Consider the following 27,610-nt stretch of genomic DNA (forward strand, 5'->3'; position numbering starts at 1 on the left):
TTCTAATAGCAGTCGCCCCTCGGCAACCTCCGAGTGTACTTCTGCCATGAAAAAGCTCCTCATAAAAAATATCTGCCGTTCGGAGTCGGCTTACAACTGTAGGTCTCTCCATTTGTGGAACAAAATCAAGACGCACACCCCGAATAGGAGGAGGAGCTCGGTCAAACACCCAAAAAGGGTGTACGCGCCATTAAAAAAAAAATCTACAATCCGTAATACGGCAATGGATGACTCCAATACAGCTTTGGCCGTCGATTTATCAAACGTCCCTCGCACGAATTTCTCTAAGAGACAGTAAACGCTAAATAAAGTTGAAAAAAACAGCATTTACATCTATTTAATCACATTTTCATAAGAACAACGATAATACGTTTCCATTCCCTGCCTCAGCTATTAATAATTAATGAAAATTAAGGTTTGAAATCAATTTTCCGTTACGGCTTGCTACGTCTCTGCTATTTTGCCAGCATATCCGCTGTTTAACTTGCAATTATTTGCGATTATATTTCAATTTGCCAAGAGTGCTCATATATCAATAAATTTGCACAGCAAATTGTCGTTCTTTAGACCAATTAAATTGCCATTTCCTACGCGCAACTTCCATTCCCATCGGTTATCCTTGCCGCAGTTACATTTAATAAACTCATATTTGCCCATGGCTCCTCGGTATAAAAGCGCCATGTATCCTTTAACTCAACCTGTAGAAATCGCATAAAACCCGTTACGAGCACTCATAAAAGGCGCGCAACAGAAGACAACCATAAAATATCCAACAAGACTAGCCAGATGAAATGTTGCCGCCACATACGCACGTCACCACTTTGTTGCAGCTCTTAAGTAAGTTAACTACGTAGCACCGTCAGTCGACTACTGAAAATAACTGCTTCGCTGTTAACACAAAATTTACGTACTACAACTTGAATCCAGCAATCAGCACGGTCACCCCACTTCACTCCTTAGCCACCACTACCATTTTGGTGCTTACCCATTTTTTCCTCTCTTGCAGTACAAAAGTATTTCGCACAATTCTCCTCTGTGCTGATTATCCATGGTGGGCAAACAGTGGGCGGCAGCAGCACCTTGCAGCAAGAGTACCTTGAGGCAGTTCAGCTGGCATTCCGCAATCTGTCCCAGCAGGGACGCGTAATTGGTCTGCAATGGATTGATGTCAGTCAACTGGACAAGAATAGCAACTGCAACGAAGGCGCGACGAGTAGTGACAGCCCCAGCAGCAGCAACAGCAACAGCAACACTCTATGTGACGACAGTTTTAGCTATGACGATGAGTTGCAGCTGCATTTGCTACGCGCCGTTGACATTATCACCGAGGTAAGTAAACAAACTTCAGCCCACGTTTCTTTAGGCTAACGACGGCAATAACATTTACTCGACAGTGACATGCAGTCACCCATTATGCATTTATGCATTTATGTATTCATGTAAATTTCACTTTCACTATCATCCGCTGGTGCCCTACTCGTGCTTTTGCATGTTTGACGTGCAGGCGCATATTTGGAAACCCACTCGCCTTTGTAATGGCTTTGCTTATGTTTCTCCTTCTCCGTTTCTTTTCACTTACATTTATTCTCCGGTATTACGTTAAATACTTGTTTTTTTATTGCAGGGCTTCATCACCATTCTAACGGACACTGTGCGCTTCGTGCATGCCCGCTACTATGCCACACGCAACGCAGAGCTACGCCTTAAGGATAAATTTTATCTTTTCTTGTGCGAACATGAAAATCCACAGGATTTGCTGTCTACTGAAATATTGCAATGTAAGTGAAAGCTGCAGAGAATGCACACATATGCATTTAAAGTGGCATATAAAAGTTTTAAGAAGAAGAACTATTTCGATATTTTTTTTTTTTGTGTCTTTGAAACTCATATTACAGAAGCAAGCGGAAAACTCGAGTTTTTGCAAATAATATCCACTTTTCACAGGGAAATGTGTGAGCGCATTTATGACTTACTTATATTTTTTCTCTGCCAACGATTTTTCTTACATTTCTAAAAACATCACCCCAACACTTACTACAACTCTGGTTGAAATACACCCCAAGAAATTAAATTTTATAAAGGCATAATTTTTTAATAAGAATTTTCGGAAGCAAATGGGGACATAGTTTGAAACCCCATCAAGTTTTAGTGCAGCGAAATGCAAGTTTGAAGTCGCTCAAAATTTTCGCTGATTTTTAAGAATTTTTTATCTGAGGGTTTTGCGTATTTTGAAATTCTTAAAAAAATTGTCGTCTGCCGTTTTATAGTCTATGAAATTTTAGTATAACAAAGTGCGAATTTGAAGTCCCTCAAAATTTTCGTTGATTTTTGATCATTTTTTCTCTGAAGATTTTGCCTATTTTCTCCATGCTGTTCTTTCTTTTTGAGGCTTTCATTAAAATTTCTAAAAAATTTGAAGTATGTAGTTTTATAGCCTATCAAATTTTAGTCTAACGAAGTGCAATTAGAAAATTTGTACAGAATATTTGACTACTTACTGGCATAGTAAATTCTAACCCTCAGATTAGAGACGTGGAAATTTCAGGTTGAATCGCGCTTGTATTATTTCCCGACTACTAACGATGGAAGACCCAAGAATGATAAATTACAAGATTTGGCCATTCGAAGCAAAAGTGTGAGTGTAACTTTGACTGTCACGTCATCGGGAAATTCTGCCGACTCTTCTCAAACTCTCAGTTTATCAGGTTAGGAAATCAGCTGATTCCTTCGAAATTGCTGAGAGCGTTTAACGGCCCACACTCGACCTACGGCTACACCTTTTCATTCTGTACAACGTGGAAGGATCTGGTGCATAAGCTATGGTATTGCTCTGAACCTTTTTTATCGCGCTAAAAAAATAATTCAAAGTATAAATCTTTCTCTCCTTTATAACCAATTGGAAAACCTTTCTAAATTGCAGTCAGCAGTTTCGTGCAAAAATGGATGTGGTCCCCAATAATTTTTTAGTTAGTTATTTTATGTTATATTAGTATATTAAAACAGTTTTTAAAAAAATTTACGAAAAAATTTGCTTTTTTTTCAAATTAAAAAAATGTGTACAAAATTTGAAGAAATAACTTTTTCTTTTAACTTTGATTTGTATACAAAACAGATAACTAAAAAATCAATTACTTCGATAAAAATTTATTTGCTTACCTGGACTTACCTTTTCGGCCGCTGCGCCTTTCAGTGAATATTAAACCAAAGTTACTCATACGCCTGCAGCACTTTAAATTATTTATTTTTTTACTCAAATTAAAAAATAAATAAATAACAAAATTTTTTATTAGCCTTTTATTCAAATTGAAAATAAAATATTTTTTACTCAAATTAACAAACTAATAAACAAAAATTTGCTTAATTATTATTTTACTCAAATTCTAAAAAAATTATTATTTTTTACTCAAATTAAAAAAAAAAATTTGCAAAACTTTTGTAATGCAAGGACCTATCAAAAGTGGTGCCTAGATGTGAGTAGACGATATCTTTTTTATGTCATGCTAAACAAAGCAAGGGCGGCGTTTGGGCGAATTTGCAAATCTCCAGGCACTCTAAACTGCGGATATTCAGCTGATGTGTGGAGTCAGTATTGTTGTGAGATGTGAAACATGGCTGGTCTCTAACACCCTAACACAGAGGCTACAATCTTTCGCCAACAAACTCCTTCGCATCAACAGTAGACTATTTTGACCGAATACCATCAGCGACAAATACCGCATGAGGAACCCGTCCTATGTCAAATCAAACGCAGACGGTGGTGATGGATAGGTCACACTTAGAAAATCTTTGAAGTTTTAGAAAACCAAAAAAATATAAATTATAAAAATAAATATTAAAAATTAGTACGTTTTTTTTATCAAAATAACACCTCTTATTGGAAAACTCTATACTTCGCTACTTAGAATTTGACTTTTTCTTAAATTTTTTGGACTTAGATTTATTTTATACGAAATTTGTAATACAATTAAAATTAAGCAAATTTGTTTGGATAAAATTTATTTAATGTATGTTTAGTATTTAAGTCTCAAGTATCTCTATGCAAATTAGGCTTAAATGAATACATAATAATTAGCTTACATATATAACATTTTTTAAGTTCCATTAATTAACAAAAATTCTGCAATGTCTACAACTATTAAAAAAAATAAGAAGCAGCACCTTCAATATTAAACCTGAACTATTAATGCATTACTCTTCATCGCAGTAAATCGCAATTTCTACAATTCTCTTCCAGTTTACCCTCACCATCTGATGGTCATACCGGAAACCCAAAACAAAACAAAGAAGTCACATGAAAGTACGGTCACAAACATTCCCAATACAAATGCAACCAGAGCACGCAGCAAGCGCTACCCCTCTATTCAAATAACACCTTTGTATACTCACCACGACCTCAACTTTCAACTGTGGACACAAAAGTTTGTTGGTACCAATGGAAATTTAGATGCAATGCTGCTGGACGAATTCTTACCAAACGGAACTTTTTCCCAGAATGCCGAACTTTTCCCAAACAAAGTTAGCAATATGAGAGGGCGTACACTTCGGGTCGGTTCCATTACCTACATTCCATATGTGGTGACTAATTATGTGGTATGTAATTTACAGTTAAGTTTATATATCTGGCCATCCATCGAGTCTTCAATGCAATGCAAACGTACGAGCAGTATATATGTGTGTTTGTGTTAGTCTAGTCTAGTGCGGAGGGAATATATGGTATTCCTTGGCGTAGATTGTAAATGGGCGGCAATAACGTGGAAATTAAACAGTAAACACATGACAGTGGGCGATTCTAAGGGGTGTATGGAGAAAGTGTTGTTAAGTTGTTTGCCGAGATTGTTTGTGCAATGTAGTGCGAGATAAGAGCAGCAGTAATACCAGTAGTAAAAACAACACAGCACTGCACAGCAAAACAATGACAAGTCAAAAACTTTTGTTCACACTCAATTGTTGACTTAACAAGACTATACAGATGTTCTACGTGTATGGGCGTGTGTGTGTATGTATGTGTGTTGGTAAGTGCCAGATCCTGCGAACATGTGTAAGCGCTTGTAGCTATTTGCCCCAACTTGTTTATTATTAGATTATGTATTTATTTCGTTTATGCTGTTGAGCGGATTTACTCTTGCGATTACTTACTTACATACGTACGCGTATTTGAAACGTTTACTTTTAAAGTGAGGTGAGTCCATTTTTAAAACATTCAGCAATCACATTCAGTGGACGTTTTGGTATAATGCATTTTCTTTTTATGTACATATATGGCGAACGCGAGAGGATTTTTGTTCCTGATATAGAGAAAGTTGCTTGTGTTTTTGCTTCAATGTTGACGCTCTCTGGAGAAGCAAAGTTTGTGTTTGTCAAAGTAAACATCAGTTAAATTTGTATTGTTTATCTAATATACATAAAGTAAATAGCTTAAATCTATCCAATTCAGGCAGCTCAAGTCAGAATTAAAAAAATTAATTAAATATTCTAGACGATTGACATGTGCGTCGAGCGAATTTCAGTTAAGGTCATCGCGTGAAATTTGGAATTCCGATATCGTTGGCCTATACGATTCTGGCACGCGTTTTAAAATCGAGTGTTATACAGGGTGGCTGATGAATTTTGCTACATTAAGAAACTCAAATAACTTTTTTTTTAGTGTATGGAATTCATTTATTTTTTTTCAAGTTGAAGGTCATTAAATTTTATTAAATGTAGCTTAACTAGTTTTAAAAATAATTGAATTTAAATGCCCCCCCATGCTCGTTGACACAAGTGCGGCATCTTAGTAAAAAGTTGTTCATTGCTGCTTTGAGAGTTGCGACAGGAATAGCCGCAATTGTTGCCCGAATGGATTGTTTTAGTTCATCCAAATTTGTTGGCTTTGTTTTATAAACTTCTTGTTTACATAAACCCCACAAGAAAAAGTCAGGTGCAGTAAGGTCAGGCGACCTGGGGGGCCAACGAAATTCGGAGTTTCTTGAAATCAGTTTATTGGGAAATTTTCGTCGCAACTCTGTCATAACAGTCTGGGCTATGTGAGACGTTGCCCCATCTTGTTGAAACCACACAGAGTTGAAAGGAATTCTCTTTCGGCGTAGTTCTGGATAGAAAAATTCTTTCAGCATTTTCAAATAACGGTCTCCAGTAACCGTAACGGTGTGACCATTTTCTTCAAAAAAATAAGGCCCGACAATACAGCGTGAAGAAACCGCACACCACACTGTCACGCGAAGAGGATGCAATTCCGTCTCGTGGAGTATCTGTGGGTTAGAAGTACTCCATATTCGACAATTTTGTTTGTTCACATTGCCGTTTAAATCGAAATGGGCCTCATCAGACATGAAAAGGCAGTTTAACATGTTTTGGTCTTCTTCCACCATTTGCAGGATCTTCTGGCAAAATTCCAAGCGAATCGGCAAATCTGCTGCATTCAGTTTGTTAACCATTTGAATTTTGTAGGGAAATAAGTCTAAATTTTTGTGCATTATTGTTTGCAAAGACTGTCGGCTGACACCAAGTTGGGCAGATAAGCTTCTTGTTGAAACCCTTGGATTGCTTTGTATAGCTGCAGCTACAGCAGCGATCGTTTCCTCCGTCCGAACTGGTGGGTTTCGATGATAAGGCCTTCTTGCGACTGTTCCTTGCTCAGCAAAATTATTCACCAGTCTCATTATGGTCCATCTGCTCGGGGGATCGCCGCCAAACATCCGCCTGTACTCTCTCTGTACCAAAACTACGGACTCCAGTACGTGATAGCGGCGGACTATCCAAATTCTTGTTTGCGTGTCCCAGTTATCCATTTTAATAAATTTTAAAGATCAATCTGCAAATTAAAACAAAAATGGAACAGATAACTTAAAAAGAAAAAAGGTTATTCAATTTTTTTTTTGGTAGCGGCTTTCATCAGCCACCTTGTATGTAGGATAGTTTGTTTAGAAGATAGTTTGTTTAGAAACGCTTAGATACCTGATAGAGGCAATTTTTTTTAGAATATTACTAACAGCCTATAAACGACTTTCTATAACACACTTTATTATGAAAAGTAGGTAGTATTGAATGCCAAATATGCTCAGTTTAACGCACATCATATTCTTTATATTATATTAGGCAGCCAATAAAATTTACATACAATTTAGTATGCATTTTTCTTTTGTAAAGAAGATACAGTTGGCGTTGAAAATTATTTTTGTGTATTATATATTATTTGATATTTGCAATATTTGATTTTAAACAACTACAGTCGAACCTCAATAAGTCGAACTTCGATATCTCGAATCAAATTGCTTGGCAATGGCGTTTAGAGTGAGAATTGTGTGTAATGTTTACTTGATAACTCGAATATCTTGATAACTCGAACAGAATATTTGGCGCCAGCTTTGATAAGTCGAATTTCCGAGGGAATTCCCTTATTATATAACAAACAGATGTCAGCAGTTGGGTCGCTGCACTGTTTAAGTCCACAGGTATTTTATTAGTAGTTCTTACGCGAAAATAAACTCTGTTGACATGTCATCAAAACGTTGTTTAAAAACTTTATCTATTGATGAAAAATTTAAACTAATAAAGGAAGTAGAAATGGGTGCGCGAAAAAAAGATTTGGTGTAAAGTATGTTATTCCGGCAAATCAAATGTCAACTATTTTAAAAAATAAACAAACGGTTATTACTGCAATCGAAAGTGGTGGTGCAAGTGGGAGTTCAAAGAGACTAAAAAAGCCAACATACGTAAATGTGGACAAAGCAGTTTTAGAATGGTTTAAATCGGCAAGAACACGGAATTTGCCTATATCCGGAGGATTACTTAAAGAAAAAGCACTGGAATTTAGTCAAAAATGAAAACAACCGAATTTCAAGGCAAGCACTGGTTGGCTCGATAATTGGAAACGAAGGTATGTGCATTCATAAAATAAATGTGCAAGCTGGCACCTAAAGTTTTTTTTTCTAAGATCTGGTATATGTCATAAAAAGGCGTGTGGTGAGAGTAATGATGTAAGCGAAGAAGACTGTATGAAACGGCAACGTGATGGTTTATCTCATTTATTAGAAGGTTATTAAGCACGGAACGTATTCAATGCAGACGAGACGGGCTTATTCTTCAAATGTCTTCCAGATAACACCTTAACTTTTAAAAACCAGAAATGCCATCGAGGAAAGCACAGTAAACAGAGAGTTACTTTGATGATTGCCGCAAACATGGATGGATCAGAAAAATTGAAATTACTCTTGATAGGTAAAAGTAATCAAACCCGCTGTTTTAGAGGTGTTAAATGGTTACCTCTCGACTATAAAGCAAATTCAAAGGCGTGAATGACGGGAGCCTTTTTTGAAGAATGGCTTCTTTACTTCGTTCCCTTAGTATAACAATAGCCTATGTGCTCATAGGCTATTATTTTTTTATTGAATTTTTGGATTCTCCATCGTCGATTTTATATGTGGTCAAAATTTTGTCAAATTCTAGTTCCACAAAGTGGGTCAAAACGTCAGTCAAAAAATAATAAATATTTTATTTAATTCTATTTTTTTTTTATTTTCTACTTTTTATATTATTGACAATTGCCCAACCCATCCTAAAGACATCCAACAGAGATTAAAGTTTATCAAACTTGCATTTTTTCCCCCGAATATGACATCAAAATTACAACCACTCGATCAAGGTGTCATACAAAATTTAAAATGTCATTATCGTCGCAGAATTTTAAAAAATACTATAAAATGCTTTGAAGTAAACAAAAATCTTAACATTACATTGATGGACTGTGTTGATGAAATAACTAATGCATGGAATAGCGATATTAAGCCTGAAATCATCTCTAATTGTTTTTGAAAAGCCGACTTCGGCATGAATATGAAGCTTGGCAAAATGTCAAAGGTACAGAAGGTGTCACCTTTAATGATTTTATGCATGTGGATGACGATATTATTACTTCAGAGTTTCCCACAGATAAAGATATTGTGGAGCTATTGGGATCTAAATCCGAATTTGAGCATGATAGCGAAAGTGATATAGGAGATGGCTTGCAAGATGATATGCTGCAACCAGTTTCAAACGAGCTAGTTGCAAATTTGTTCAAGATTTTGTGGTCATATTTAAAAACCAATGAACATACAACCGATTCTCTGTACAATGGTTTAAATAATATTGAAGCTTTTTTTGAAGATCATAATAAAAAATCCTCTCGTCAATCCCAAATAACTGACTTTTTTACTTTAAACGAATGAAAGCTATACATCTATTCAAACAATGTTCTTAATTATGTACATATATATAATTTTAAAATATACACATGCAATATTATATAGCAACTATACATAATTTGAAGCATGTACTGTTTTATCAATAAAATTGTTTGCTAACTCTTGAGTTTTATGGATTGTTTTATTTTTCCATCAGGTTTTATTTTGTTTATGGATTTTTATGTATGTATGTACATATGTATATTATATTTGATAACTCGAAATCTTGATAGCTCGATTTTTTTTTGTGGCATGTCATAGTTCGAGTTATCGAAGTTCGACTGTATTTATTATGCCACCGGACAGATGGCCACGGTATTCCTTACGGAAGTCTATGCCATCTTGAATGTGGCGTACTGGCTAATTGAGAAAAAGTGGCGGTGCAACAGTACTAGAATTTGAAATACCAAGCACGTCCACCTTAATGGAACAAAACACATTTGGCAACCATAGCTGCAACCTTCCTTCCATTGAGATTCTCCGAAAAACTAAACTCATGTTAATATTTACTACAATTTCCATAATATAATGTTTAATTTAAATTATTTCTTTACTTTTATTTCTTGAGTTCCAATTGATTTTTGATTTTCTTTAATTCCTAACATTGCTGATTTCTTATTAGCCGGAATTCGTTTCCGATTTCAATTACTCCACGGTCAACTCCCGTATCATATTTTATTTCATATGCCTGCTCTCCACTCTCTGCAAATTATCTTTTATAAACATCTTCCAGGTATTTTAGATTTTTACATCCTCAAAATATCCATTTTCCCTCTTCTATTTGGCCACCGAATTTATATTATATCGTCCCCTTAGTATAACAATAGCCTCATAGTGCTCATAGGCTATTATTTTTTTTTCTAATTTTTGGATTCTCCATCGTCGATTTTATATGTGGTCAAAATTTTGTCAAATTCTAGTTCCACAAAATGGGTCAAACGTCAGTCAAAAAATAATAAATATTTATAGACATAACGAGATTTGAATGAGAGCTAATTTCGACAAAAAGTTTGAAATTCATTTTCTCAAAACATCAAAAAATGTATAGGCTATTTTAATACTAAGGGGACGACATATTCGATAGTTTTATTATTATTTTTTTAAATTTTGAAGAAATCATTGGCGGCACTTTTCGGTGTAACTGAAATTCGACTTATGTATGTAAGTTAAGCAGAAATAACTGCTGGCAATCTACGTAAACAATCATACTCTCTGCTGTCCAACTAGCGAACATCACACTCATACGACTCTAAAGCATCCCATGCAGTTACTATGCAAGTGTAAGACAACTGCTCGGAGAGCGAACAGAGCAGTTAACAGTAAATAGCAATGAAGTGTGAAGTTTACCTTCATCCCATTAGAATTGGTTAATGGGACTTCTTTTCTAATGGACCGCCTTGGAGATGACTACGATTGCTAGCTTTGCTAAGCTTAAAAAATTATTGTAAATTCTTTTGTTAAGATATAAATATTTTATAATTTGTACATAGAACAGAGTCGAAATCGTTACCTTCGAAACCATTATATTTTTACGACTGGTAGGAACTAACAAAAACTATATTCCGACAATATTTCAACACACCAAGCACCGTAACTCCCACCCTCTGTATTTAATAATGCAATATTTGATGGGTTTCGATTTTTTAAGTTTATAATTTACGAAATATTTAATGTATAATAAATATTTGTCACTTATTAAACACTTAACAAAACATTTTCAGAAAGACAGCACAAACAATTTATGTTTGCGTGTCCATACATATTAATTATTTTGCATAAGAATCAACAGTAACATTAAATTAGCATGCCGAGAAGGAACATTCTTTTTTTGACGCTTTTCTCTAATAACAGATTTTATTTTTTATAACAGTTTTTATTTTAAACGCGTAACATAGATTTTCTGGTAACAGAAAAAAAAGTATTTTCTTTTTGAGGGAAATTTTTTTTTAGTTCTTAAGATATACCCTTTGATCAGAAATAAAAACGAAAGAGAGTTAAATTTCAGGCAAATTTATTTTATCTCCTTCAAAATATGACCCTGAAAATATGACGTCTGAAGCAACACACATGAGCCAACGTTTAATCCAGTCCTCTATGCACGCCTGGTAGGCCGACGAAGGGATGGCCTTCAGCTTCTTCGTCGCATTCTCTTTGATCTCCTCTATCGACTCAAATCTCATTCCACGAAGTGATAACTTCAACTTGGGAAACGAAAACCAAAAATAAATCGCACGGGGTAATATGAGATACATACGGTGCTTGCACAATGGTATTTACTTGGTGTTTGGTTAAATAATCCAACACAATTTGCGCTCGCTGCGATGGCGCGTTATCATCCCGCAAAGTCCATGAATTGTTTGTCCACATTTCCGGCCGTTTGCGACGTACAGCATCTCTCAGACGCTTCAAAACGGATAAAAAATATTCTTTATTGACTGGTCCGAACACATAAGCAAAAAATATGAACCGGTTCGAACGCGCGCAATTCGTTTCAATTAAACATTCCCGGTACATTTTGAACTTAGGGTACATAGGTTGTCAAAGCTTCCATGAAACGTACCGAAAGTTTCAGAAATCTTTGAAATGGGAATGGTTAAGTTTAAAATATAAATAATCAAATACCATTCATAAAATAACATAAAATTATTATATAGTTTACATCGACCTTTTTTAAATTGTTCACTACCTTTTCAGAAAGGAAATAAACTTAAGGGGTTAGGGGTAGTCAGAGGCCCGAAAAAATGATGATTTTCACGAATTTCTTTTTTCCTCCTTAATTAATTTATTTAACAAAAATAAAAACATAGCATAAAAACATCATGTTTTAACTTGACTTCACCAAAATTTCAAAAAAAAAGATTTATAATTGCAAAAGTTATCGCTGTTTGTGTGAAGCCCGTTTCTCCAGAAGTCCCTTGCGGTGAACATCACAAGTCCTTGCAGATTCATCTAAAACCAATCGGATGAGAAAATTATTTTTATTGATAGATAATCTCGAGCCGGATCGAAGCTTTTTTTTGTTTTTTCAAAATGAACAAATGGCGGCCTCAGAAAATTTTTTCCAGATTTTAGAAAAAAAAACCAACAGTTAGTTGTTAAAAAAAAATCGAAATTTTTGAAAAAAAAAATCCTTCGATCAGGAACAAGTTTTTTATGTTTTTCAAAAGCGGTATAAATTTTATTGAAATCTACGTAGCGGTTTTTAAGTTACAGTGTTCACCAGTTTGAAAAACATAGTTTTGAGAAAAACGCATTTAAAGTTTTGCTATCGGCTCCGGAGCGGCCGAGCGCCCTTTGTTAATTGTTGAATAACTTGAAAAGTATTTGTCGGATTCACTTCAAATTTTTACACAATATTTTTAAAACATTATACTTTAAGAAAATGCAAAAAAAAACAAAATCGATTTTTTGAAAATTCTGACTACCCCTAACCCCTTAAACCGAAATCAATGTTCAAACTTTACGGAACACTTTATCATGGAATCATGGCCTAAACAGTTAATAATTTCAAATAGCAAAAAAGGAAAAAGTAGATTTACATAATTTTCAAAATAAACGTTTCACTTGCCCGTACGTATATATGTAAGTGTCGAAGTACAAACATCCTAACGCATTCACTCTGAGGTCTGGTTATGCCAACAACTCGATTAACCTACATTGCTTGCATATTACAAATTTAATTGCTAATTTAATTAAATGAATTTCAGCTCGGGAGTTATTGTGGTGACCTAAATAATTTTGGTCAATAGACTTTCTGTGGCTCATTAGACATTATCAAAATGTGATTTCTAAACCTACAGCCGATCTTATAAATATAATCCACACATACAAACGTACATTGAAACTCGTTTATTGTATTATTGAAACTGGGTATATTCTTGTTTATTAGCCAGATGGTACGGGCGAAGTTGACGCATTGAATTCAAGTGCTTTCAGCCGCACTGTATCGTTCTTGGGCTCAGAAGCAGAGCTTATGAAGTCATTCTGTGACTCGCGTAATTGCCGACTGAGTGTGGAGAATTGTAAGTATCAACAATTAATAACTTAAAAATGTGCATTGAATTTTCTTTTAGTGAAAAATTCTTTTCTTCTCATTCTTGCATAACTATTCAACTATAGGCGTAAATATATAAGGCTATATCGGATGTTATTTAGACGTATGACCAGAGCTTTCGGTAGATAGGGATATCATTTTTAGCATTTCCGCTCAATTTATTTAATATTTAAAAGTACGCAAACAGTAAGATTTAAAAAGTGCAGGCATAAATTTAGAAAATGCGCCGATCTTAATTGGAGCATAGGGCGAAAACTAGTTGTTTTTGTTGTTGTAGCAGTAACTTTGCCCTGTCAGTGTAGTGGAATCACCGGTCATCTTCGTCTAGCTCAGGTTGGGTCCAGAGGGAGCAGGGTGTTAGATGAGTGGGGCGAAACCTTGGCGAAAACTAGTGCCTTCCAACGGCTTCTGTCATACGCACAGTTCCTAATTTAACTCCATTAACCAAATTGATTGCTCTCAGTGCGTACCAGCCTCACCCACACCATCTTTGGGCAATCAAGACCTCTTTTCCCATTCCATTCTCAAAATCCATTTTTAATATAATATGTTGCTGTTGTCTTTACGATCGTGCGGCGAATCCAGCTCTATTTTATATTTTTGATTTCCAGTTTCCATGTTTCTGATCCATACAGTAGAACAGATTTGATGCTTGTATTCATGACTCTGATTTTAGTCTTCCGAGGTAGAGCATTGGAGTCCTGCGTTATCACACGATCAGCGATTAACTTAATGCTGTCACTCTATCGAATGGTTAAAGATCCTGTCAGCGGTGTATCCATGCGCATACGTTTTGTTTTTGCCATACTCACGTTTAAGCTCACTTTTAAGCTCAACAAATATCATCTGCATAGTTCAGGCCGCTCAACTTTTGGTAGGGATTCCACTGAATTCCACCCGGGACGTCGCCCTCAGCTCCATTCCGAATCTATATGGAAACAGAGGTTACAACACACAGCTTTGGCGTACGCCTTTCGCTATTTCAAATTACTCATTACCATTTCCTTTAAAATAGGCGCTGCACTCTGCATGCGTATAGGGTTCTCCGATGAGGGACATTATTTTACCAGGAACGCCGCTATTTGGTAGTGCTTCCCGAATTTCACAAGCCTCTCAAAGTCCACAAACAGAAGGAACAAAGGATAGTGACATTCAGCCAACTGTTCGATGATGCTTCTGAGGGTATTGACATGGTCAATGCAGCATCTTTGTGGCCTGAAGCCATTTTGCTCTGTCCTTAGCAAGGTGTTCAAAATGATAAAGCATCGAATTTACTAAATACTATTTAAGAGAGTGATGCCTCTCCAGTTCTTGTATATACTCAGGCTTATGTATTGTAACTATAACTCCTTCTTTACATTCTTTAGGTATTTACTCCATAGCCCACACTTTCTTTAACAGTCGATGTAAAATTGTGGGTAATTGTTTTTGACTATACTTTATAAGTACCATACTTTTCAATTTACTCTAATGAATAACCAACTGAAACCCTTGAGCCGAGCAATGTTTAAAAACTATAGAAATTTATTTCTAAATCTTAGTTTTTCTGTCGCATACTGTCGTTAGCTTCACCCAAATTATGTAGTTCATAAGTGCGATTTTTTTGGTGGTGGTGGTGACTCGTCTGGGGCCTTCCATTCGGCACTTTGAAGCTTAGTTTCAGGTGCATGTTGGAAATTCAATGTTGCATCACCAGTAGTAGCAAAATTTTGATGAAAATGTCAAGTACCAGCAAACATCAAAAGCCAAACAAGGCTGCTAATGTCTTTGAGAGAAACTTTCTTCTTTTTGGCAACATGGTTCGTTGTGTATGAAAATCGCATAACTCAAAGTGTCAAACTTCGTACAAAATTTTCAAGAATTCCACAAATTTTCATCGAGATTTTAAACCTTTTAATCAGAATTTAAAAAAAATTTTTGGTTACGTAGTTTTATAACGATTAATCAACATCATTGTTGACGTGAGAGTCTGGGTTTGACCGTGACTTCCCTAGGGTCTCAAATTATTTTTTTTTTTGTGCGGAGTAGGTAGTTATCCTCACGCCCAACTTTCTGTTTAGCCTGTTTAGGGAAGGAAAGGAACTCGTCCCGCTTCGTTAGCCCGAGACATACTTCCACCCGATCTCCGGAAAGGTTGCTAAGTTTTTCGGGAGGTAGCTCGTGCAGATGAAGCTCGGACTGAGGTAGGAGAGACTATGGATACTAACAGCAGATGGCATCGTAGATTGCGCATTTATTACGCCGTTACCGCCCAATAAAAAGGAATAAAATAGTAAGGAAAAACTAAAAAGTAAATTTAAAGCAGGTTGAAAATCGCGGTGTTTTTTTTTGTTTGTATTTAATTATCATTTATAGATGTAATTAAATATCAATAATGTTACAAAATAAATATCAATATGGTTACAAAAGACCTTAGACAGTAGAAGTACAAAAGGACTTAAATATGTTATTGAAAAATAAGACTTAGAAATTATTTAATTCCACCTTATAAAGGGTGGTTAAGTTTCAAGAGCCGGTGTTGATTTTGAGTAAAATACAATTTTTCTAAGAAATTATTGTCATTTCTCCTTATTATGATAATATTGGTATGGCTCAATTACGTATAGAACAAAATATCGGCCAAATAACCGCCGCGCCTCGGCGGCACACCTCCATCCGATGGCCCAAATATTCGATGACGTAGAGGCACAATTGAGGTTCTATGCCATTAATGTGCCGAATTATCTCATCCTGTAGCTCTTGAATTGTTGCTGGCTTATCGACGTACACCTTTTCATTCAAATAACCCCAAAGAAAGAAGTCCAACGATATCGTTGACATTTAGGTGTGGTTCACAGCCCTTGAAATTTAACTACCCTTTATAAAAATAGAGATCTAGGAAGAACGAAATCGAGATCGAGACTACTAACATAATTATAATTATTGCATTAAGTGACCTTGCTTCCATTTGTCTAACAATGAAGTTGCAATTAAGTAATTCTGCCCTAGTGCATCATCATTAAAGCAAAAATTTCGTTTGTCTTTAATTTTTTGTTTTAATTTGAATCTTTGTGGATGTGCTCTCCTTTAGTATGTTTGTGCCCTGCCTATGTGTCACAAATAGTGTCCACCGCGAACGTTATGAATAAAATATAACAGCAGTCGCCTGTCAGCTATGTAGTTTCAGCGAGTCTTCAAGTGCTTCGTTCGTAGGCAGCATTAATGAGGATCACTTCCTTCATATTTCCTCTATTCAGGCATAATTTTATGAATAGAGTCGCACGGAGATCGAAATATTATATATTAACTGTAGCACTAAACTTAACGCGAAGCATACAACATCCACTTAATTAACACCCCTGTTGCGAAAGTCGACTGGCAGCAGAATGGGCTTCTGCCGATTATACATATTTTAATTTCACTTACCTTAGCTTACAACTTTATATATGTAATACCCACAAACATATAATTATGTTACTTTTTTAATAATTTTCAAACTTAATTACTTAGAATTTGCAGAAAGATGAGTGGCAAACTACTATTCGCAGTTGATAACTGAACGACAATTCGGCACTCACAATTCGATAATCGCTTGGCACTCGTTAAGTCGACACTCGCAATAGGTAGCCAATATCACTGGTAGCTAGAGCTATAACCTAATTTTATATAATAATTTATTTAAAATGTAATTCAATAAATAAATAAATAAAGTTAATGTAGGACGACACCGCTACTGGGTATATGGGAAAGGCAATCAGGCTGCCAGCTAAGCACGATTAACGAAAATTTGGATTTCAAAATTTTGAACAAACAACTTTAAGGGTGGCATCACAGCCTGGTCGGCTTTTAAGGGACAAACGCAACATAATATAAAAAGAGACAGTTAGCGGCACTCGATTGCACTTTCTCTCACCTGAAATTTCGGCTCCCGATTTCTGTCATTGTTACCTTCCTAATTTCTCTGATCCATTACCACCCCACAGTGCTCGGTACTTGCTAATAAATCCAAGGTTTCTTGCTAATAGACGTACCCTTTAGTATTGATGTTATTTGTGATTCTGTTGATTGTGCCGAGGTTCTTGAATAGATTGACTTCAAAAAATTTTACTCTTTCACCGTACATTCACTCTCAAAAGAGTCAAATCAAACTAAAGGGTTTTCCAATAACAGGTGTTTTTTTGAATAGCCCGCTATTTCGGTAGATGTCACTTTTGGAGATGTCATTTTTTGATTATGTCTATGCCATTAATAAAAATGGAACGATACACGCTTAAACAATGCATCTATAGTATTATTTTAAAACATGGCGCTTATTCTGACTAAACTACAATATGTACAGATATGAAATATATATCAAAAGAAAGGTTTTGATGAGCATATTTCCGGAAAATTATAAAAATTAAAATTGATTAATTTGTTCATGAAATATTTGCGTGTAAAGTTATCAAAATCTTCATATTGATAACAGCTATGTCTATGCAAAGCGGGATGACACACAAATATACGCATATATATGAGTACGTTTGCTTTGTTTAGCTCTCTTTCTAATGAGCACAGAATTGTATGGTTACCGGTTACATACTGTGGTACCGAGAAGTACGCGAACTGGCATAGTTGGTAATTGTTTAAAGCGTTGCTCTTTGTGGAAATTTTTTAAATCATTTAAGCTCACAATCAAAATGCTTAGTCAAGAACCCGACTATTGTAATTTCCATTTGCGCATAGGACACAGCGAAGGGCAAGACAATGCATCAAGAGTAAAAATTCCTGATCAAATTCTTTTAAAAAACGGAAACCTCATTGACTGGGTTTTCCAACGGAATGGAATGGAATAACAGAAATCGATAATTTAAAAGACCGAGCCATATTATGTCCAAAAAATGATCAATGTGCCATCATAAACTCGAGTATAGTCGATATGCTACCTGGTCAAGAGCGCACATATCTCAGCGCTGATACGATTGCTTCACAAGATTCACAAGATCATGTGAGATTCCCTGTGGAATTTTTACACTCCCTCAATTTTAGTGGAACTCCGCCGCATAAGCTTCAATTGAAAATTGGAACAGTGATAATGTTGATTCGCAATTTAAGCCCAGCAGAAGGATTGGTGAATGGTACACGACTTATCATAAAACAAATGCATTCGAATTGTTTGCACGCGGAAGTGTTATGCGGAGAGGCTCAGGGAAGGCGATTTCTATTGCCTCGTATAAATTTGCAGCCGAGCGAAACCACACTTCGTTTTACGTTGAAGCGCCGCCAATTTCCCATTATATTTAATAGCCTTCGCCATAACAATAAATAAGGCCCAGGGGCAAACATTATCAAGGGTGGGGCTTCATTTAAAGGAGGATTGCTTTGCTCGCGGCCAACTTTATATTGCGTTAAGCCGGGTTAGATCCTGGGAAAATATACGAGTTCAAATGGGCAATAACGAAAACTTGACGTTGAATGTAGTTTATAATGAAGTAATTTAAAAAAAAATTACTGATTTAACTGAAAAAATTTTTAAAATGTTATATGCATAAGTTCTTACATATTACATATGAATAAAAATACACACTTTTCTAATCATCATAACTTTTAATATATAAAAGTGTCACATATGCTGTTTACTTTCCGTGGGATAAAAGCCCACCCGATTTTCGGGGGTTACATACTAGTTGAAATTATTAAAATTCACTATAAAAATGGTGAAAATTTGGCAGAAACGGTTCGTAAAACTCGAACATTTTTGCGTCATCGTGAAGCACCTTGTCGGACCGCAATACAGAAATTGGTGACAAAACGCGAGCTGTTGAGATAAGTTAGTGGTGTGAAGAAGAAACCCCGTGTACGTCGCTCAAGAACAGCCGAAAATATTGCTGTTATGTGTAAATAAAGTGTTGAAGAAAGCCCAGGTTTGTCCAATCCTCTACGTTCTTTGGAATTTTCCATTCCACAAACGTCATTACACCGTATTTTGCATAAAGATTTGGGTCTTAAGGCTTATAAAGTCCAGTTGACACAAGAACTCAAGCCGCCCGATCATCAACGAAGTCCTGTCTTTGCTGATTGGGTCGTTGAAATGTATGAAAATGATCCGAAACTCCATCGAAAAATCATCTTGAGTGATGAGGCCCATTTCCACCTCGGTGGCCTCAACAACAAGCAAAATTATCGGATCTGGATCAGAAAATCCGAAGGTTATTGTTGAAAAGCCTCTCTATCCTCAACGTGTGACTGTTTGTTGCGGTTTACGGTCCGGCGGAGTCATTGGTCTTTACTTTTTCGAAAATGAAGCTGGAGCAACAGTTACGGTGAATGGATTGCGCTATCGAGAGATGATTAACGATTTTTTATGGTCGGAATTGGATGGTATTGATCTGGACAACGTTTATTTTCAACAAGACGGCGCTGCGTGCTACACAAGCAACGAAACCATTGATCTTTTATGGGAATAACACCTCTTATAGGAAATCCCTTTACTTTAACGTTGACTATATAGGAGGGCTCTTAGTGAATTAAATATTATATACAGACTACGTAACATAGATTTTGCTCTGCCAAGATCTCTTTTCCATTCGACAATTACGTCCCATTATTCGTAAAAGCTCTCTTTTGTTCTAGCATCTAAGATTTAAGATTTATCTTGTCTCTAAGGTTATTGTAATCATAGACTTAAATAAAATGAAATGAAATCAAATCAAAAACGTAGCATCAAAGTGAAACTTTTGGTCTTCAGCAGAGATGGACCAAACTTTGGTTTTTAGGGCTGAAGAAGATGAAGTCGAATTTCGGTTGTCCTCTAGCCACAAATATACTTCTTCCTTGACTATAGAGGCAGGTAGGCTCTACAACATACAAAACCTACATATATCTTGCCTTAAGGGATCTTTGTGAATACGTACTTCCATACCCATTGCCAGTGTTACAGTGTGACAATATCAGCCTTACTCATTAATATTTCCTGCAGATTCAAGACAACACTGTCTTGCGCTCATAGTGTGAAATGCATAGTGAATGGGAAGTGATGAAGAGAGAAAGAGAAGATGCATAATTTGTGGAAGATTGTGAGGTAAGAAACGGCTTGTCATGAAAACCCAATTTGACTTTTGGTAAATTTACATTGCATCAAATTTTGTATATAGAAAAATTACTCATTTTTTTGTTTCCTTCAATAAAAGTCACGTGGGTTGATGATTGACCCTTTCGGAAAAAGATCGTAAATGTAGTTCGGCCCTTTAATCCTTACTATTCTTACTGATAGGACTATAAATAAAGTTGTTTATATAAAAAGTTATTCCTTCTTATGTGAAGGATGTATCTCAGGAATCAACGTAGCAAAACTATAATCAATAAACCGCCGGACTTTCCAACAATCATTGCCTCACTCACTTAGCCAGTTTAACGAAGACTAATCATCAAGCCTTTGAACTGGAAAGAACAACTCAGTAGTGAAAAAATCTTTAACTTTTGGAAATAGTCTACTCTTAACTCAATACACTTAATTAAACGTTTTTCAATTTTTTGTTAACGTTTTCTCGAGAACCTCAAAAAAGGCCTCTTTGATAGCATCCTTCCTTCTAAAAGTGTAGACTTTCAAAGTTCGTACAGCTTCACTTACCCATCATCCAATCCACACCGTGGATTACATCGCCCATTTCTGGTATGATAACATCAATTAGAAGATCAGAACGTTCGGTTCGTAATATTTTTTAAAACTGCTTTCTTACATGTCTTCTCCAGATGGCGGTTATAACTGGGGCTACATATATGAGAACGAGAGCTCAGAGGGTATGATGGGTGGTGTTTATACACAAAACGTTGAAGTAGCTATCGGCTGCGTTTACAACTGGTACAATAACATCACTGAAACATCCTTCACCATCGCACGCTCGGCTGCCGCTATATTGGGGCCAGCACCGGCGTAAGTAATAAATAATTTTTAATGGAAAAATTAACGTCTCTTATATTTTTCAGACAATTCCCGGCTTGGCGTGCATGCATAATGCCATTTAGCGGCCAACTTTGGCTTTTTCTAATCATGGCTATGGTGCTTTGTGCCATAGTGATGTACTTTATCCAATTTACCGCCTTCGGATTAGAGAATTGGCGTTGGCACCAAACGCGGAAATTCCATCATACGACTAGATTAGGGCAGGCGCTATTAGATATGTTTGCAGTATTCATACAACAGCCGTCGGGACCGACAAGGTGGGCTAGTTGTTTGTTTTTTTTAATTAATTAATGAATGGAAATCTTCCGGATCTAAGTTGGTCGTACATATATTGAAGATTTTTTAATGGGGATCATGCAAACTACATTCGCATCCATAGCTCTTTGCCAGCAAACTGGCATTGATTCTTAATATTAAATGATATGCTAAAGATATCAAAAGCTCTTATTTGTGTTTTATGTGGACGAGATTCCCAAAAAAAGTTGATAGTTGGTGATATATGTGGGAATATGATGGATATTAAAAAGCAGCATGACCATAGGAAGCGCAAGGATCAGTTTTTCTAAGGCAGCAACATTTTGGGGCTTAACAGAAACCTCACTTGGATGCTGTTATGGGTATATACTATGGGCCTTTTTCGTCTGCCCACGTGTTTTTGGGTTTTTTCTAACAGCAGGCAATGGCAAACATCCGAGTGTATTTCTGCCATGAAAAAGCTCCTCATAAAAAATATCTGCTATTCGGAGTTGGCTGGAAACTATAGGTCCATCCATTTGTGGAACAACATCACGACGCTTGCCACAAAAAAAGGTATACGCGCCAATTATATATAATATATACGAGGTGTGTTCGAAAAGTATGGCGAATTTTATTTTGAATTTTCGCAGATTACGTATATTCGAAATTCGATTTTTTAGTGGCGATATGTTGGTACTCATGTCTCTCACTTATGCCGACGAGCTCGGCCACTTTGAATGTTCAGTTAATTGTTGACAGCTACTTTGCTTACACGTGTTTCGGCTCGTCTTCGATTTTTACCTATTCAAAAAGATGGATCAAAGAACCTGTATAAAATTTTGTATGAAAAACGACATTAAATGCGCGGATGCATTCCGAATATTGACTGAGTCATACGAAGAAGCTACTTTGGACCAAAGCAACGTCGGTGTTACAAATATTCTTAGAAGGTCGAGGAGATGTGAACGACGAAAAGCGTGCCGGATGGCCGAGCACTTCAACAACAGACGAAAAAATTGATGAAGTGAAGAAAATGGCCAATTGTCGAATCACCGTTAGAGAAGTTGCTTAGGAACTAGACATATCGATTGGAGCGTACCATTCGATTTTTTTCAATGATTTGGACATGAGATGGCATGACTTTGATATTCCTTTATTGTTCCACTTGGAAACATAGGGCTTCGACAAAACATTTACATATATTTTATTTTATTAACTGTTGTTCTCTTTGCGACATTCCACGTTTGGTTAACTGCTTCTAAATCACTAAGGTTAGAACTCCTCCTGGTATTTTGTCGACGACTGGGTTGTCTCTGTTCTGAGGAGTTCCATTCCAACGCTGTATGCTTTCTCTGTTCTTTCTGAGAGTATGCCCGGTCCATCGCCATTTGCCGCATTTCGGATAGTGTTAGGCCAAAAAAATTTACATTTAACCCGAAGGTATTTGTTGGTAACGCTTTGTAGGCTTTGAAAGCTGCCTTAAGATCACTTGACTTAGTAATAATCCTGACAAAAAGACTGTAAATTTCAGAGGGGACATGGAGACTTCAAAATAAATATTCTAGATCGCGAACTTTGGAAGAAGTAGTCCATTCATTGAACCTTACCCCGAAATCTGATACATAGATGGGTCGAAGTTTGAGGATGGAAGCGAGGGCTGATGCGGCTGTCTTCGGGCCAGACTTTAAAAGATCGGTACCAATTTGCGGTTATTCAAGCGGAAATCTATGGCATAGAAACCTGTGGCAGACAACGACTTCGAAATGCATCTGCATTTTGTCGGACGCTCAAGCAGCTTTTTTGCATTGCAGTCTCACACAATAATATCCAAAATTGTTAAGGAATGCTTCACTGTCTTCAATACTCCGGGAGCAAAGAAGAATGGATACCTGAACATGAAGATTATGAACAAGCAGGTGGAAAATCTGGCGAAATTAGGCGCTATCCCGAAGTCTCGCGCACCAGAACTTTTTCACCAAAGTCCATATGAAGGAATTTACCAAAGAATGGGGGACAGGACACTGGATGTAGACTCCAGGACTCCCTCCAGAAGGGCATCAAATATACTCTTAAACATTGATGGAGAAGCCTTACGAACTATAACTGGATACTATACTATGCTTTGTTATCATTTTTAGGACCTAATTCTAGTAAGAACAAGCGTTTGCCGCTTTTGGTAAAGGTAGAAGTTGCGAAGAGAATAATCCACAGATCTCGTTTTCTTTTGAACATACAAATCCAAGCGAGGTATTACCTATCACATTCATCTAGGTACTAGATCAAAACGACGTTTCACGAAATTGCATGTCCGATAAATTTGCTAGGTAGAGCCTCTTGCAGTTGGTTTCCACTGACGAATAGAATTTACGGGCGCGGTTGGCTTTCTACGGACTGCTCTTGGACAGGTTGTTTTACTCGGTCGGCATCGGTATATGTATTGTCGCAAGGCTCTACTCACCAAGGATGGATTAGAGAAAATCGAAATGTCAAGAACGACTATGGTAATTGGTGGAGTTCTCAACTGAGCACTATATGATAGGAAACTATACGGGACTCAATTTTAATTCAAGTTGAAATTGAAAGCATTTTGAAGGATACTAAATGGGTAACATTGCTTCCTTTTTTTTAATTTATAGATGTCATGGATTGTTATATTCATACAAGTACCTGTCTTAATGTGTGTCTAAGTGTAGTACTCTACCTAACCTTATCCGCCCTAGTGTGGCTAGAATGGGACTAGCACGATAATGTATTCCAAAAATCGACAGCGTGTGCTGATTTTTCTTTTTTTATCTGTACAATATTTAAAATTTGGTTAACAATTTCTTAACTTCAGCCTGGCCGCTCCCTCACCCAATCCACTAGTCTCTAATTTTAGTCCCTACAAATAACATCTAATATATTACTTTAATTCACCCCTCAAACAGTTTACGCACATTTGCCGCTCGTTTATTTCTTGCAACGATTCTCTGTGCTACCATCACATTGGAGAACACCTACAGTGGTCAACTAAAATCTCTACTAACTATACCACTTTTCACCGAAGCTATGGACACTTTGCGGAAATGGTCCACAACCGATTGGACTTGGGGCGCACCATCCATTGTATGGGTGCAATCAATAGAAGGTTCAGATATCGTACTGGAACAAATAATGACGAAGAAATTCGAGGTTCAAAGCTATGGTTTTCTCTACAATGCAAGCTTTCGATCGGACTATGGTGTGGGTATCGAGCGTCTAATGAGCGGTTCGTTCGCCTTTGGTGATTATATAACTCCACCTGCAATGGAAACGAAAATAGTAAATTCTTTCGTTCTTGCTACACGCGAAAATCAATAATATTTTTTGGTATAATACTTTCAGGTGATAAAGGATGATCTATTTTTCGACTGGACACGCGCAGTCTCCATAAGAGGTTGGCCGCTTATGCCACTTTTTGACAAACATATACGCGCCTGCATAGAGACGGGTCTATTTGTACACTGGGAAAGAGAGGTAAGAAAGGAAAAAGAAAAGATCTACATAATTTGGGTAAAACTTTATTTTATTATATTGCAATATTTTATTACTCAATAAGCAAATAACAAAAATAGTTAAGTTAAGTTAGCACCACTTGCCGACTATACCTAGCACTTTAGGCGAAAATACCAACCTTCAATCAAATCAGTTTATCATCATTGTATAAGTCGATTAGAGAGAAAAAACCAACTATGAAGAAACTCAAGGTTCTTGCCCTGAAGATGTTCTTCACTAAGCAAAGAATATTACACTAGGGCTCATTTGCGAAATAATTGGCTAAAAAGCCAAACACTCAAAAACCAAACAAAAACCGATAGAGGGTGAAGAAAGAAGAAGGAGGATGGTGACCGAACGGCGACTAATTATACTGCGTTAACAAGCTGCTGATGAACTTCACCAGGTGCGTAATGTTTAAACCTGCTATATCCGCAGGTGTAGCAAAGAAATTAGAGCCCAAATATCTGGAGAGCAGCTGAGCAGAAGGTGCTGAGATGATTCCACCTCGACCTTTAAACAGGACTTGAGAAGAGACGTGAAACAATCCCAAGTCTCACTCAATTTGAGAGCTGCGGCTTTGTTAGTCTCAGAGGTTACCTCGAGAGCCCCCGAAGGATCTTGTGACTTTGCACGTTTTTGCACTCACCCAGTGTTCACAGTTTCACGCGCGGCTCATCTTTCCAGGAGCAGGCCACAGGTTCTCAAGGGAAACCCAATCCTCTCATTTTGTGATTACACTGTCTCGAGAGTCCGCTATGTCACTGTGACCGGGGACATGAGCCTAAAATCGAAGTATTTGAATGCAGTCGAGAGAGAAATTAAGCATTCTCCGAATAATTTTGGACGCCCAAACAAGGAGCTCAAAGTCCTAATTGCCGCTTGGCTGTCAGAGTAGTAATTGCACAGGCAAGCAACCAATCCACGCTTCTTTAATTGCGGCTACCTTCGCTTGAAAAACACTATAGTGAGCTGGTAGCCTAAACTTGAGCCTGATGGATAGTTTTTTGCAGAATACTCCCTCGCCAACCCATCCGTCCAACTTTGAGCTATCCGTAAACATATTTGCTATGCTTTATCTCCAAATGTTGCCGAAAGGTGCCATAAGAGAAGAAAGAAGGTTAAAATTGGCTTGAGATATTCTGCATTTGCATGAGAAGAGTTTGAAGGACTTAATCACCAAAAATAAAAATATAAATCGCTTCGAGGAAAAGGTTTACTGAATATTAAAAAGTTAGGGTGATTATTTTCACCTATTTAAAGCCCTTGGTCAATGTTTTTTTCTTTTCCTTAGTAATAATTAGTTTTCTGAGAAGTGTCTCAAAGGCGGCCGCCGTAGCCGAATGGTTGGTGCGTGACTATCACTCGGATTTCAGAGAGAGAACGTAGGTTCGAATAACGGTGAAAGACCAAAATGAAGAAAATAGTTTTTTCTAATAGTGGTCGCCCCTCGGCAAGCAATGGGAAACCTCCGAGTGTATTTTTGCCATGTAAAAGCTCCTCATAAAAAAATATCTGCCGTTCGGAGTCGTCTTGAAACTGTAGGTCCCTCCATATGTGGAGCCACGCACGCCACAACTACGAGGACCAGCTCGGCCAAACACCCAAAAACAGGGAGTACCCGCCAATTATATATATATTATATATGTATATTAGTCTCAAAGGGGATTTTAGAGAAAAAGTATAATTTTTTGTTTTACATCGTTTTATCTACTGGATCGCTTAGAAATGAAGATAAGTTCAATATTATCAATATAAAAAATAATTCCATATATAATTGTACACTCCTCGTTTTTCATTCAACAAACTTACTGATCTCCTATGTATGTTATATTTTTCTTTATTATTTGTTTAAAAACAAAAATATTCTCAAAGTTGACTTCCATCTTCCCTTTTTCCATCATCTTAGGAAATATAATATAGTATAATATTTTCATGCTAACATAATTTCATCACTCTTTAATTGTCCAACAGTGTTTTGATCAAAATATATTTCAAGAAATTTGAACTTCTTATATAATATACAATATATTAAATTTCAGAGTGTGGCAAAGTACTTGGACCGTCAATCACAGGAAATTTTACTGGATTTAGCATCTGGGAACATAAAAAAATTACCACCACAAAATTTAACTTTAGAAAATATTTCAGGGGCCGTTTTTGCTCTACTTTTTGGTTGCTTGATTGCAACCAAAGTTTTCATATTGGAGCTGATTATATACCATTTGAATAAATTGAAATTGCTGGATATTTATAGAAAGAGATAGATGCTATATATCGCTAATCTCCGTAATCAATAAATAAATTAAATTATTAAATAAAGTAGTATTCCACTAAAATTACATTTATTAAATATTATTATAATGAGGCAATTTAGTGCGATTTGCAACCTGAACGATCAATTGTGGCACTATTCATGGATTCAGCGTATTTTTCTGAGCCTAACTTCCTCCTCTGGGAAAATATAGTATGTCTACCTAGGTATTTGCCCTACTAATGCCTCAGTGCTCGACACGATGCCAGCTCAGATTAGCCAGTTTCATCTTCCTCCCACCGCAAGAGTATATTCCCAACTTAGTAAGATCTTAATTTAATCTATTGTATCATACAATGCCCTGTTAGAATTTATGTGATTATTTTGAAATAATTTATGTTTAATTCCAT

General features: G+C 36.5%; 1 protein-coding gene across 1 annotated transcript; it reads left to right on the forward strand.

Annotated features, from left to right (window-relative positions):
• The first annotated feature begins 710 nt into the window (after positions 1 to 710).
• Positions 711 to 27,236, forward strand: LOC128859312 (uncharacterized). Its single transcript, XM_054096215.1, has 10 exons — positions 711 to 837; positions 1,007 to 1,329; positions 1,625 to 1,778; positions 4,235 to 4,590; positions 13,111 to 13,243; positions 20,986 to 21,166; positions 21,220 to 21,453; positions 24,361 to 24,733; positions 24,797 to 24,928; positions 26,989 to 27,236. The coding sequence occupies exons 1-10, from the start codon at positions 792 to 794 to the stop codon at positions 27,211 to 27,213; spliced, it is 2,157 nt and encodes a 718-aa protein (XP_053952190.1). The 5' UTR covers positions 711 to 791; the 3' UTR covers positions 27,214 to 27,236.
• The last annotated feature ends 374 nt before the right edge of the window (positions 27,237 to 27,610 follow it).

Source organism: Anastrepha ludens, chromosome 2 (assembly GCF_028408465.1).
Source record: "Anastrepha ludens isolate Willacy chromosome 2, idAnaLude1.1, whole genome shotgun sequence".
NCBI classification, from domain to species: domain Eukaryota; kingdom Metazoa; phylum Arthropoda; class Insecta; order Diptera; family Tephritidae; genus Anastrepha; species Anastrepha ludens.

What these genes read in the sequence shown, in the direction of transcription:
- LOC128859312 (XM_054096215.1), top strand. Translation starts at nt 792, where the DNA reads ATGTTGCCGCCACATACGCACGTCACCACTTTGTTGCAGCTCTTAA. An exon ending in CCGTTGACATTATCACCGAG is followed by an intron (nt 1,330 to 1,624) that starts GTAAGTAAACAA and finishes TTTTTATTGCAG; the next exon opens with GGCTTCATCACCATTCTAAC. An exon ending in ATGTGGTGACTAATTATGTG is followed by an intron (nt 4,591 to 13,110) that starts GTATGTAATTTA and finishes CTTGTTTATTAG; the next exon opens with CCAGATGGTACGGGCGAAGT.